This window comes from Myotis daubentonii, chromosome 2 (assembly GCF_963259705.1).
Source record: "Myotis daubentonii chromosome 2, mMyoDau2.1, whole genome shotgun sequence".
In the NCBI taxonomy this organism is placed as follows: Eukaryota; Metazoa; Chordata; class Mammalia; order Chiroptera; family Vespertilionidae; genus Myotis; species Myotis daubentonii.
In genome coordinates, this window is record NC_081841.1 from 198,346,587 (window position 1) to 198,361,281 (window position 14,695).

Genomic DNA, 14,695 nt, shown 5'->3' on the forward strand with positions numbered 1-14,695 from the left:
TTAACACCCAGAAATCAATGGCATTTTTGTACACTAAGAATGAGCTCTCAGCAAGAGAAATAAAAGAAAACATGTACCATTGCAACAAAAAAATTAAATAAATAACCTGGGAATTAACCAAGTGGGTTAAAGACCTGACTCAGCAAAGTATGGGTCTTTGAAAAAAGAAATAGAGGAAGATACAAACAAGAGCAAGCATATACTGTGTTCATAGATAGAAAGAATTAACATCATTAAAATGTTCATACTAACCAAAACAATCTATAGATTCAATGCAAACCCTATTAAAATACCAATGCAGGCTTGCAGACCAATGGAACAGAACAGATACCCCAGAAATCAACCCACACCTTTATGGTCAATTAATATACGACAAATAAGGCAAGTGCATGCAATAGAGTAAAGAAAGTCTCTTCAATAGATGGTGCTGGGTAAATTGGACAGGTACATGCAAAAAAATGAAACTAGACCAACTTATACCATACACAAGAATAAGCTCAAAATGGATAACTGACTAAAATATAAGTTGTGAAACCATAAAAATCCTAGAAGAAACCATAGGTAGCAAAATCTCAGACATCTCTCATAGCAATATGTTTACCAATACATCTCATGGAGTAAAAGAAACAAAGGAGAAAATAAACAAATGGGACTACATCAAAATTAAAAGCTTCTGCACAACAAAAGAAACCATCTTCAAAATGAAAAGGGAACGCACTGAATATGAGACATTTGCCAGTGATACATCTGATAAGGAGTTAATTTTCAAAATATATAAAGAACTCATTTAACTCAACAAAAGGAAGACAAACAATCCAATTTAAAAAAAAAAATGGGCAAAGGACCTGATTAGATATTTCTCTAAAGAGGATATACAGATGGCCAACAGACACATGAAAAAATGCTAAAAGTCACTAAACATCAGAGAGATGCAAATTAAAACTACATTGAGTATCACCTCACACCTGCCAGAATGGCTACCATCAATAAATAACAAACAAATAACATGTACTGGTGAGGATGTGGAAAAAAAGGAACCCTCATGCACTGCTGGTGGGAATACAGACTGGTACAGTCATGGTGGAAAACTGTATGGAGTTTCTTCAAAAAATTTAAAATGGAACTGCCATTTGACCCACTTTTAGACTATATCCTAAGAATCCCGAAACACTAATCAGAAAGAATATATGCACCCTTATGCTCACAGCAGCATTATTTACAGTAGTAAGAAGGGAAACAACCCAAATGCCCAAAAGTAGATGAATGACTAAAAAAATCTGTGGTACATTTACACAATGGAATACTATGCACCTGTAAAAAGGAAGGATCTCTTAACCTTTTTGACAGCATGGATGGACCTGGAGATTTTTTTTAATGTTTTCTTTCCTTTTTTATTTTTCTATTATTTAAAGTATTAGATATATCTCCCTTTTCCCAGACTGACCTCCCCTGCCCCACCCTCCCCCCAGGACAAGCCCCCACCACCCCAGTATCTGTGTCCATCGGTTATGCTAATATGCATGCATACAAGTCCTTTGGTTGATCTCTTACCCCCCTTTCCTTGCTTTCTCTCTGAGATTGGACGGTCTGTTCAGTGTTTCAGACCAGGAGATTTTTGTGCTAAACAATATAAGCCACTCAGAGAAAGACAAATATCACATGTTCTTACTTACATGTGGAATCTAATGAACAAAATAAACTGATGAACAAAAATAGATCCAGAGTCATGAAAGCATGGAAAACACTGACAGATATCAGAGGGACTGGGGGAGAGAGAGTGGGAAGCGATTAACCAGAGCACTTATATATATGTATGCATAGCCCATGGACACAGGCAATAGTGTGATGAAGGCCTGGGTGGCAGCAGGAGCCAGGTAGAGGGGGACAAATGGGGCAAATTGGGGGACATCTATAATATTCTCAACAATAAAAATAACTTAATTAAATAAAATGGGCAATTAAAACCACAGAAGGCAAAAACAGAGAGGGGAAATTAAAAAAAACAACAACTATGAACAAGAACAATGAATAGAAACAATTCAATATCTATTTATTAAAAATTATCAACACAGAGGGAAAGTACCACAACAAGAAAAAGGCTCTATGGGACAAGTCTACAGCTAACATCATACTCAACGTGAAAAGCTAAAAGTTTTTCTTCTAAGATCAGGAAAAAGACGAGGATGTGCTCTCTCGCCACTTTTATTCAATATAATATTGGAAGAACTAATTAGAGCGATTAAGCAAAGGGGGAAAGGCATCCGAATTGGTAAAGAGGAAGTAAAGATGTCAGTATTTGCATATGACGTGCCATTATACATAAAAACCCTAACACTCATAAAGCAAACAAACAAAAATGTTAGGAGTAAAAAATGAATTCTGTAAAGCAGCTGGATACAAAATTAATACACACAAATCTGTTGCATTTATGTACACTAATAAACTATCAGAGTAATTTAAAAAAAAAAGCTCATTTACAATTGTAACATAACTGAAAATATTAGGAATAAATTAAACCAAGCTGGTGAAAGATCTCTACTCTGAAAACTATACAATATTGAAAGAAACTGAAAAGATATCCCATTAATATTGTTCAAATGTCCAGACCCAAACTATAGTATAGATTCAATGCAATCCCTACTAAAAATTCCAATGCCATTTTTCATAGAAATTGAAAAAACAATGCTAAAATTTGTATAGAACTATAACAGACCCCAAAAACAATCCTGAGAAAGAACAAAGCTAGAGGCATCACACTTCCAGTTTTGAAACTATATTACAAAGCTATAGTAATCCAAAAGTATGGTATAGCCCTGGCTGGTGTGGCTCAGTTGGTTGAGTGTCAATCCTGTGCACCAAAATGTCGTTGGATCAATTCCTGGTCATGGCACATGCCTAGGTTGTGGGTTCAGGCCCTGGAAGTGGTAGTAGCAAGAGGCAAAGCAATCAATGATTCCCTCTCATATGTCTCTTTTTTCTCTCTCCCCATCCTCTTTCTCTAAAATCAATAAAAACATTTTTTAAAGTATGGTATAGGTAAGAAATAGGGCCCCAAAATAAACCCCTGAAGATATGATCAACTAATATTTGACAAGGGAGTCAAGGATACTCAACTGAAAAAAGATAGCCTCTTCAATAAATGGTGCTGAAAAAACTGAATATTTACATGCAAATAATTAAACGGGACCCTTTATCTTAGACTGCTCACAAAAATTTACAAATGAATTGAAAATTAAATTGTATGAAGTGACCCCAGCCAATGTAGTTCAGTGGTTGAGCATTGACCCAGAAACCAAGGGGTCACCAGTTCAATTTCTGGTCAGGGCACATGCCCAGATTGCAGGTTCAATCCCCACTAGGGGGCATGCAGGATGTAGCCAATCAATGATGTTTCCCTCCCATTGATGTTTCTATCTCTCTATTCTTATCCCTTCATCTCTCTTGATGTGGGGTTAGGGCAGTGGTCGGCAAACTGCGGCTCGCGAGCCACATGCGGCTCTTTGGTCCCTTGAGTGTGGCTCTTCCACAAAATACCAACTTCTGCACATGTGCCACAAAGTTTCAATCGCACTGTATACGTGCACCCTCACGTGGTATTTTGTGGAAGAGCCACACTCACAGGGCCAAAGAGCCGCATGTGGCTCGCAAGCCGCAGTTTGCCGACCACTGGGGAATGAGAAGAGTTAAACCAAAAACCTTATATACTTGTACACAGAGACCTTGGAGGGGAGGTAGGGGCTGGGAAGATTGGGGTGAAGAGGGGTAAATGTGGACATCTGTAATACTAACAACAATAAAAATTATACATTAAATATACATATAAGAAGTAAAATCATAAAACTTTAAAAAGAAATGGTAGTAAAAAATCTCGTTGACATTGGTCTTGCCAATTATTTTATGGATATGATACCAAAACCACAAACAAAAGCAAAAATAAACAAGTGGAACTACATCAATAAAAAGGTTCTACACAACAAAAGAACTGATCAACAAAATGAAAAGGTTACCTACAGAGTATGAGAAAGTGTGCAAATTATATATTTGATAAGGAGTTAATATCCAAAATATAGGAACTCATATACAATTCACTAGCAAAAAACAAGTAATCTGATTAAGAAATGGTCATAAAACCTGAGTAGACATTTCTCCAAAGAAGATTTAAAATGGCCACCAAATACACTGAAAGGTGCTTAACATCAATAAACATCAGGGAAATACAAATCAAAGCCACAAGAAATATCACCACACCTGTTAGAACGGCTATTATCAAAAATACAAGAGATAACAAGTACTGGAAACAATGTGAAGAAAATGGAAGCCTGTTTCCTGTTTTAGGAAATATAAGTTGGTATAACCAGTATAGAAAACAGCATGGTGGTTACTAAAACTATTAAAAATAGAACTATCATATGGATCAGCAGTTCCACTAGTTGGTGTAGGGTATCTCCAAAAAAAATGTATACACACTTTAACAGCTGATAGATCAATTTTGAAAATGAAATGTATTTTAATAAACTCTGCCTTTATAATTATCCAATGTGTGTGTATACATTTCGGGGGGGGGGTACCCTACATCTGAAGAAAATGAAATCTCTCTCAAAGAGATATCTGTAGGCCATATTCAATGCAAATTATTCACAATAGCCAAGATATGGAAATAACCTAAATGTCCATCAATAGATGAGTGGATAAAGAAATTGTGATATATCTATATCTATAATAATAAAAGTGTAATATGCTAATTAGACCAGACGTCCTTCCAGACATCCTTCCTTTCAGATAAAGCCGCAGTGGTCAGGGACCACACAGAGGCAGCAGAGGCCCCTAGCCACAGCAGCGGGCAGGCGGGAACCAGGGCCAAGGCCCTTGCACGAATTTCGTTCACTGGGCCTCTAGTATATGTATGTATGTACGTATGTATGTATGTATACATATACATACACAAACAATATGGATGAAACTTGAAGCAAAGAATGGATTGGTGGTTGTCAAGAGTTGGGACTAAGAGGTGGGAATGAGTAAAAGTAGTCTAAGGGTACAAACGTCTATTTTCTGGGGATGCAAAGTATAGCATAGTAATGAGAATTAACAATACTGTATTATATATTTGAAAATTTCTAAGAGAATAGATTTAAAGATTCTCAGCACACACACACACATATACACACACAAATAGTAACGATATGAGATGATGGATGTGTTAACCTTAGGTTTTGTGGAAATAATTTCCCATATATAAATATATCATATCATCACATTGTGGGCCTTAAACTTACATAATGTTATAACAAATACATACCAGAAGTGATTTTAAATCTTTTTAATCTGTCAATGGCAATTTGCTTCATTGTAGTTGCTCCTAAAAGTTAACCAACTGCATAAATTGCCCAATATGAAAATCACAGTGCACACATCTTTTTCTGAGACATTCTCAAGTTAGTTCCCTTTCCTAGTTTTTAAATAACTTGTGACAAATGGAATATAGCACTTTAGTTAGAGCTTATTCTTACTTTCCCCAGAAAACAGTGGATTATGAATATTTGATAGCTATTTTTTCCTATAAGTCTGCTCCTCCAAAGTATAAAGATTTGAATGCAGTAATAAAAGTTATCATAAAATAGAAAAAAATGTCACTTAATAAAAAAGCTAATGAATGTATACAAATTCTTAATTTTGAGAGAAAATTTGATATGTTCAATAATTAACATTATTGAATATATAATAAATATTGATGCAAGCATATCACTGTTCAAAACAAACTTTGACTTGTATTATGATCAGTTCAACTTATAGTTGTTCTATTTTTAAAAGCAATTATATACAGTTTAATTTTTATGTTCCAAAATCTATACTAATAATAGACAAATATGTGTAAATTGACTGTCCCTCCATGATGCCCACAGCCAATCAGGAGTGAGTATGCAAATTAACCCGACAAAGACAACGGGCCTGTGGGCAGCACACACTTGCGCAGATGCCGAGCAGCCAGGGGCAGGGCGGGACGCTTGTGTCATCACCATGGCAACAACACAGGCGTTCCACCCTACCCCCAGCCACTTTGGGCCTTTGGGCAGCGTGGGAAGGCGGAAAGGCATCTCTGGGCCAGAGTGAAGGTGGTGCTGGCAGCCAGGGGAAGTAAGGCCTATTCTTGCACAAATCTTCATGCCATTAGGCCTCTAGTTAGTAATATAAAATACTATTAAAGAATGAGTAAACTATGTAATATATTTATTCATTCTTTAAAATATTTAGGAAATTTTTATACATGAAAATAATGAGAACAAACTGGATAAAAATTACATACCAGAGCAACTCCTGCGTCCTCGTTCTTATAACATATTTTTCCAGGTAGTACGGCTCCTTTAAAATGAATTTGTTTCTTGAAGCTAAAAATAAGGATTTCCTCACAATTGCATTTAAGAGTGGTATTATTGGTGATAAATTTTCATAACAACAAACATTAGTGAACAATTACTATGTCCTAAGGACCATGCTACTCTGAATTAACCTAATTTAAACACATATTTTCTCATACCTACAACATTAAGAATATGTCAGCATATATATGCAAATTTTGTGTTTGATAAACACTCAGAAGTGTAATAAGGATAAAGCCTAACAATTATGCCAAGTGCATTTGCACTAATGGTTTATAGTTATTATTCTGGTTCCCTCAACATTTACAGCCCTGAAAATTCAATTTTCTGTGACCTACATATTCACTCATTTCCAAAAATTAATAAATTTTCCTGCACATAAAATTCTAGATAGGAAAACAATTCAATATATTTATTAGAAAATAAAAACATAAAAAGTAATCAGAAGAGAGACACAATATAGAGATTATATAACAGGTAGTAAAAGTTTATAAGCCAAGCAACATTAAAGAAAGTGTTATCACTTATAATTAATCTCCTTTAGTTATTTCAATGCTTTTATGTAACTTCACTTTTATTAGGTTATTTTCTGTCAGTTAGAAATTTTTAAGTCTCGCTTCACATTAGCTCATTGAGGACAAGGACTTTAACCTACAGTTTTCCCCCATCCCAATCATGTTCACCAAATTTATAGAATGTAGTACATATTAAATAGATGATTATTTTTCATAATTAACATATGAAATCATTTTGCATTTTTTTCTATAATACTGTACAAATATGGAATACTATACTCACACAAGTAAGTATGCAGGCTGGAAGACATGTTCAGATTTCCATTGTAAAAATCTGTATAATATTGAATAAGGATTTCCAAAAGTAGAAATTTTGTTTTTATTTGACCAGATTTCTATGGACGATATTACAACAGTCAGTTTTAACTGACTAAACATCTAAAAAGAGAAGAGAAATAAACATTTTTAAATAGATTTAAACATTACATTAAACTTCTATAAAAACATATTTAAGACATTTAATTTGGTATGTTGATCATGGAAAACTGTTCAACAGCACAACCAAATATTAAACAAATCAATACATATTACAGATAATTTTACAAACTATATAAACAAAAGAGTTTTTAAAAACTTACAGTGTTAACAAGTCCAAATATCTGAATAACCTTCTGTGTTACAGCCTTTATATCAGAGCCCATGTAATCAAACTGTAAAACATAAATTACTTTTAGAAACTAGTGAATGCCATTAATATATCACATACCCTTTATATATACAATGTACTATATTCTAAATTAGTGATAGGACTACATTCCAATTATAACCCAAGAAATAATGATGTATAAGTAATGATTTATAAAAGTGCTATAATTTATGCAATAAATAAAAACACAATAACGTGATTTTGTTTTTCTGTCTTTTGTGATACTGTTATTTTTTGAAAACTCTAATGATAGTTCTAAAGTTATAAATTTTTCATTAAATTTACTGGGGTAATCTTATTTAATACAATTATATAGGTTTCAGTTCTATTAAGTGCCTGCCAGACTAGTTCAGTCAATAGAGCATGAGACTCTTAATAACATGACTTTAAGCAATGTTTAAAGCATTTAACTTGTGCCCTTTATTATTTATGAAACTGAATCATAACTTTTTTATTTTTTTAATATATTTTATTCATTTTTTACAGAGAGGAAGGGAGAGGGATAGAGAGTTAGAAACATCGATGAGAGAGAAACATCGATCAGCTGCCCCCTGCACAACTCCCCACCGGGGTTGTGTCCGCAACCAAGGTACATGCCCTTGACTAGAATCGAACCTGGGACCCTTGAGTCCGCAGGCCAACACTCCATCCACTGAGCCAAACCATCTAGGGCAATCATAACTTTTTTAAATGTGGTATTTCATAAATGAATAGGACTGTATCAAACTAAAAATCTTCTGCACAGCAAAATAAACTGCCAACAAGAAGGCAAACTTCTAATTTGGAGAAGATATTTGCAAACAACAGTTCTGACAAGGGGTGAATATCCAAAATATGTAAAGAACTCATATAACTTAACACCAAACAAATAATCCAATTAAAAAATGGGCAGAGTGCCTGAACAGACACTTCTCCCAAGAAGGCATACAAATGGCCAAGAGATATATGAAACGATGTTCCATTTCACTAGCTATTAGGGAAATGCAGATCAAAACTACAATGAGATACCACGTCACACCTCTTGGAATGCCTGTTAGCAACAAGACAAGTAACAGTGTTAGAGAGGTTGTGGGGACAAAGGAATCCGTATTCACTACTGGTGGGAATGTAAACTGGTACAGCCTCCATGGAAAATAGTATGGAGGTTCCTCAAAAAGTTAAGAATAATATGTGGGGGCAAAGGACCTAAATAGACACCTTTCAAAAGAGGACATCCAGAAAGCCAAGAGACATATGAAAACATGCTCAAAGTCACTAATCATCCGAGAGATGCAAATCAAAACAGCAATGAGGTACCATCTCACACCTGTCAGACTGGCTATCATCAACAAACGACAAGTGCTGGAGAGGATGTGGAGAAAAAGGAACACTTGTGCACTGCTGGTGGGAATGCAGACTGGTGCAGCCACTATGGAAGACAGTATGGAGTTTCCTTAAAAAACTGAAAATGGAACTCCCATTTGACCCTGTGATCCCACTTCTAGGAATATATCCCAAGAAACCAGAAACACCAATCAGAAAGGATATATGCACCCCTATGTTCATAGCAGCACAATTCACCATAGCTAAGATCTGGAAACAGCCTAAGTGCCCATCAGTAGATGAATGGATTAGAAAACTGTGGTACATCTACACAATGGAATACTATGCTGCTGTAAAAAGGAAGGAACTCTTACCATTTGCAACGTCATGGATGGAACTGGAGAGCATTATGCTAAGTGAAATAAGCCAGTCAATGAAGGAAAAATACCACATGATCTCACTCATTCATGGACAATAGAGACCATTATAAACTTTTGAACAATAATAGATACAGAGGCAGAGCTGCCTCAAACAGATTGTCAAACTGCAGCGGGAAGGCCGGGGAGGGTTGGGGGGCAGGAGGTAGGGGGGTAAGAGATCAACTAAAGGACTTGTATGCATGCATATAAGCATAACCAATGGACATAAGACACTGGGTGATAGGGGAGGCTAGGGGACTGTCTAGGGCGGGGGGATAAAATGGATACATATGTAATACCCTTTGTAATACTTTAAGCAATAAAAAATAATAATAATAATAATAATAAAAGAATAATATGTGGGATATAAAACTGAAAACAACAAATGAACCAACAAGAACAACAAACAAACAAAATGCATAGACACAGACAACAGTATGGTGGTTACCAGAGGGAAAGAAGTGGGAAGGGTATTAAGGGTAAAGGGAGTCAAATATACAGAGACAGAAGATAATCCGACTTTGGGTGAGGTGCACACTATGCAACATATAGATTGAAGATCATAGAAATGTACACTTGAACCCTATATAATCTTATTAACCAACATGACCTTGATAAATTTATAAAAAGAAAAAACAAAAAATAGAGTTACCATATGACTCAGCAACCTGTCTTCTGGGTACCTACCTGAAAATTTTCAAAACATCCTATATGACAAAGAGCTAATATGCAAATGGCCATCATGCCCTCACACCATAATGCCATAACAGCTCAGACACTCAACACTGGGGAGAGAGGAATGGAGACCAGCCAGGCACAAATGAGCTCACAAGAGAGAAATGGGGACCAGCCAGGCTGCAGCCCGGGAGAGGGACAAGCCACACGCCCCATGGTCCTGGGGTGCCAGTGGCTGCGCCTGTGGCCAAGAAGAGGGATAAGCAGCCCACCCCGCAGTCCTGGGAGCCAGCGTCTGCAGCTGCAGCCCAGGCAAAGCCACCCACCCATGGTCCCCTGCGGCTGTGACTGCGGCCAGCCCGGGCGAAGCCAGCTTGAGTCCTGGGTGCCTGCAGCCAGCCAGAGGGAAGGAAGCCTGGCTCCCATGTGACTGCGACTGGCTGGAGGAGGGAATCCTGGGTCCCAGGAGTGGGCGAGGCAGAGGTGATTAGGGGCAATCAGGCCAGCAAGGGAGCAGTTAAGGGCAATCAGGCCGGTAGGGGAGCAGTTAGGGGCCATCAGGCAGGCAGGCAGGTGAGCAGTTAGGAGCCAGCGGTCCTGGATTGCAAGTGGCAGTCAGACATCCCCCAAGGGGTCCTGGATTAGAGAGGGTACAGTCTGGGCTGAGAGACCCCCCCACCATGCACAAATTTCATGTACCAGGCCTCTAGTTTATTCATAAAGATTTATGTACCCCTATTTTCATTGCAGAATTATTCATGGTGGCCAAGACATGAAAACAACTGAAGTGTCCTTGATAGATGATTGGTTAAAGATGTGGTACATATATGAAAAGAATACTACTCAGCCATACCAAAAGATAAAATACTGTCATTTGTCTTGCTTTTCATTAATCTTTAACTTTTGTTTTTAATTGCAGTATTTATTCCCTCTACGTCTAATGAAATATTTGAGTTGAAATATTTTAACTTAACCTTAGCTTTAAAATTTGTTCCATATTAAACAAATGCTTAATACATAATATTTGTTTTCCTTTATTGCCTTCTTTTTGTTTATTATGCTTAAAATTCTGATTACCAACTTCTAATTGCTTTGTAAATTTACAGGAATATGATTTTAGCATATGTATTGGCTTTGTACTGGGTCAACTTAGCTATAATGAAAAGCTCTCCAACTCTTTAGTGAGCCATCGCACTTCAATTTTTGTTACCTCTGCCAACAATTATGTCTACACTTCTCTGCCTCATATTTACTTCTTTGAGAATCAACCAACTTTTTTTTAGGGAAAATATTTTTGTTTTATAACCTATGTCTTAAAATATTAATATCTGAAGGTTTTGTGTACCTAAATCTATTAATTTTTGTTTTGTTTCACAATGGCTAATTTTTTTATGGATTTTGAGCTAATACATGGCTGTTATTAATCTGTGGGAATCCTATTTAAAGTTGTATTCCACCAGGGAGAAATACCATTTGCTTCCATCAGGTGCCCTCATATCTTACCAATTTAGGACAAATGCAGCCTTATAGCTTAGAATCCCCTAACTACCTACGTTGTACGAATTCACAACTTAAACCAGGGGTGGGCAAACTTTTTGACTCAAGGGCCACAATGGGTTCTTAAACTGGACCGGAGGGCCAGAACAAAAGCATGGATGGAGTGTTTGTGTGAACTAATATAAATTCAAAGTAAACATCATTACATAAAAGGGTACGGTCTTTTTTTTTTTTTTAGTTTTATTCATTTCAAACGGGCCGGATCCCGTAGTTTGCCCACGGCTGACTTAAACCCATGCAAGATCTGAAGTATAATCGTGAATCCTCATTATGAAAATTTTGTTCTTTTGTTTTTCTGTCATTTCAATTACTAAGAATTGAGAACAGAACAGATGACTTGTTTTCTTCCTTTGCCTGAAAGAGGTGCCATATGTGTTCAGTAGACTACCCTACCAATTATGCTTAGGCAATTAAATATTATTGTATGTGGGTTTGAGGGTTTGGGGATATTCTAATACAATGATGGCGAACTTATGACACGCGTGTCAGAGGTGACACGTGAACTCATTTTTTTGGTTGATTTTTCTTTGTTAAATGGCATTTAAATATATAAAATAAATATCAAAAATATAAATCTTTGTTTTACTATGGTTGCAAATATCAAAAAACTTCTATATGTGACATGGCACCAGAGTTAAGTTAGGGTTTTTCAAAATGCTGACACGCCAAGCTCAAAAGGTTCGCCATCACTGTTCTAATATATACTTTCATTGAGAATGTAGTCCTTTTGAAAAAAAGAAAAAATAACAAACAAGGTTTAGAAAACGAAAAAATGCTTCACTTTACAAATGCAATTAGAGATCATATACACAAAATAAATTAATTAACAAAAATTTGGCTTATTTATAATTTAAAGAATTTATCAATTGTTCTAAAAATCAAAATGAACATCAAAAATGGGTTTTAAATTTTTATTATATCATTGAAATCAAGTAAAAGACAAATGTTAAATAATTTTAAAATAATAATATATTAAAAGGACCTACCATATTTTTATCCACAACAATATATAGTTCAAGGTATTGAGGAATTAACTTGAAAAATTCAACTCTCTGAAAAACATACAACATGAATACTAAGGAATTTCTAAAAATTTACTTTCTACTGAAATTATGTTCAAAGATAAACTGAGAAACATGTCACTACTGATTATATAACAAGGGTATTTTCAAATACAAAATTTAGGTACTATTTGGAAAATTCCAATCCAAAAAATGTTTGTGGTTTAAAATATTTTTTAATGAGACCCCAAGCTATACAAGAACCCAGGTATCTTTTGATTTTAGCAATATCTGAAATTAGAAATATTAATTTTATAACATATAGCTTTTCTTTCCTTAGCCTTGTAATAATTTTCACAGTAATCTTCCATGTGGGAAGATTTTCTGCTACCAATTTTAGGAAACTACTTTTGGCAAACAATACAGTTTAAAAAACTGGCCAGGCAGATCACATAATATTTATATCATGTAAATTGCCAGACAGTTGAGAAAAAGGAATAATTTATATTAATTGTCCAAATGCCCACATGTAAACATCTTTTGGTTTATTTAACACTATATTCTAAATCTGTTAACTATGTTTTTGCTAACCTTTCATATAACAAGCATAACAAAGAATTCAATTTTATTTTATGCTTATTTTTTATTGTTGACACTATTACAGATGTTCTCCCATTCCCCTCCATTTCCCCCCTCCACTCAGTCCCCTCCAGTCCTTCACCACATTATTGTCTCTATCCATGGGCTATGCATATCCTCCTAATAAAACAGTAATAGGCAAACTGACCATCACTCCAACACACAAGATGGCCACCAAAAGATGGCCAGCAGAGCAGGGCAGTTGGGAGGGACCAGGCATGCAGGGGAGGACAGTTGGGGGGACCCAGGCCTGCAGGAGAGGACAGTTGGGAGCAACCAGGCCTGCAGGGGAGGGCAGTTGGGGGGAACCAGGCCTGCAGGGGAGGGCAGTTGGGGGAATCAGCCTGGGAGGGCAGTTAGGAGCGATCAGGCCAGCAGGGGAGGGCAGTTAGGGACAATCAGGACAGCAGGGAGCAGTTTGGCATCAATCAGGCTGGCAGGGGAGTGGTTAGGGGGTGATCAGGCTGGCAGGCAGAAGCGGTTAGGGGCAATTAGGCAGGCAGGCAGGTGGGTGGTTGGGAGCCAGCAGTCCCCCAATAGGATCGGGCCTAAACGGGCAGTCGGACATCCCTCAAGGGGTCCCAGATTGGAGAGGGTGCAGACTGGGCTGAGGGACACACATACCCTTGTGCATGAATTTTGTGCACCGGGCCTCTAGTATATAATAAAAGCCTAATATGCTAAATGTCCGGTCAGCCATTCAACCAATCAAAGCATAATATGCTAATGATATGCTAAGGTTGCTCAACTGCTCGCTATGACATGCATTTACCACCAAGGGGCAGATGGTCGACCAGTCGCTATGACATGCACTGACTACCAGGGGACAGATGCTCCAATAGGTAGGTTAGCTTGCTGCTGGGGTCTGGCCAATCAGGACTGAGCAAGACGGGCCAGACATGCCCTGGAGCCCTCCCATATCCCTCCCCAGCCCTGATCATGCACTGGTGGGTTCCCTCGGCCTGGCCTGTTCCCTCTTACAATCCAGGACCCCTTGGGGAAGTTGGAGAGCCGGTTTGGGCCCAATCCTGCAGGCCAGGCCAACGGACCCCATTGGTGCACAAATTCGTGCACCGGGCCTCTAGTATGTATATATGTTCTTTAGTTCATCTCTTCCAGTCCCCCCACACCCCTCCCTCTGAGATTTCATTCTCTATTTATCTCTATGTATTTTAAAATTCATGGAGGAATCTCATGAAAAACTAAAATAACTTTTGTATTTGCAAGTCACCAAATTTTACTCTGAAATTCATTTTCAGTTCACAAAATTATACAGAATATATTAAAATTAAAAAGTCAATACTTACTTCTGAACTTTTTCTATATTGATAGTTGGAATTATAAATGTCACTGATTCCTAAGAGAGAAATGTTAGTGTGATAATTTTTGTCTTCATAAATCATGTGCATGAATCCTGATGCAACCTCCATTGGTTCGATTCCATAGGAGATGTTTTTCAACTGCAATATTCCCCTGAATGTTGAAATAATCAAAACAAATCTAA

At 36.9% G+C, this 14,695-nt stretch overlaps 1 protein-coding gene across 1 annotated transcript in view; it reads right to left on the reverse strand.

Annotated features, from left to right (window-relative positions):
• Positions 1-14,695, reverse strand: part of LOC132226789 (disintegrin and metalloproteinase domain-containing protein 5-like) — an 85,943-nt gene that overhangs the window by 57,734 nt on the left and 13,514 nt on the right. Inside the window, exons 6-10 of the mRNA XM_059681222.1 lie at positions 14,499-14,664; positions 12,538-12,603; positions 7,531-7,602; positions 7,176-7,330; positions 6,305-6,386 (exon numbers count right to left, since the gene is read on the reverse strand). Coding sequence (XP_059537205.1) covers positions 6,305-6,386; positions 7,176-7,330; positions 7,531-7,602; positions 12,538-12,603; positions 14,499-14,664 — 541 coding nt within the window. The remainder of the gene's footprint in view (positions 1-6,304; positions 6,387-7,175; positions 7,331-7,530; positions 7,603-12,537; positions 12,604-14,498; positions 14,665-14,695) is intronic.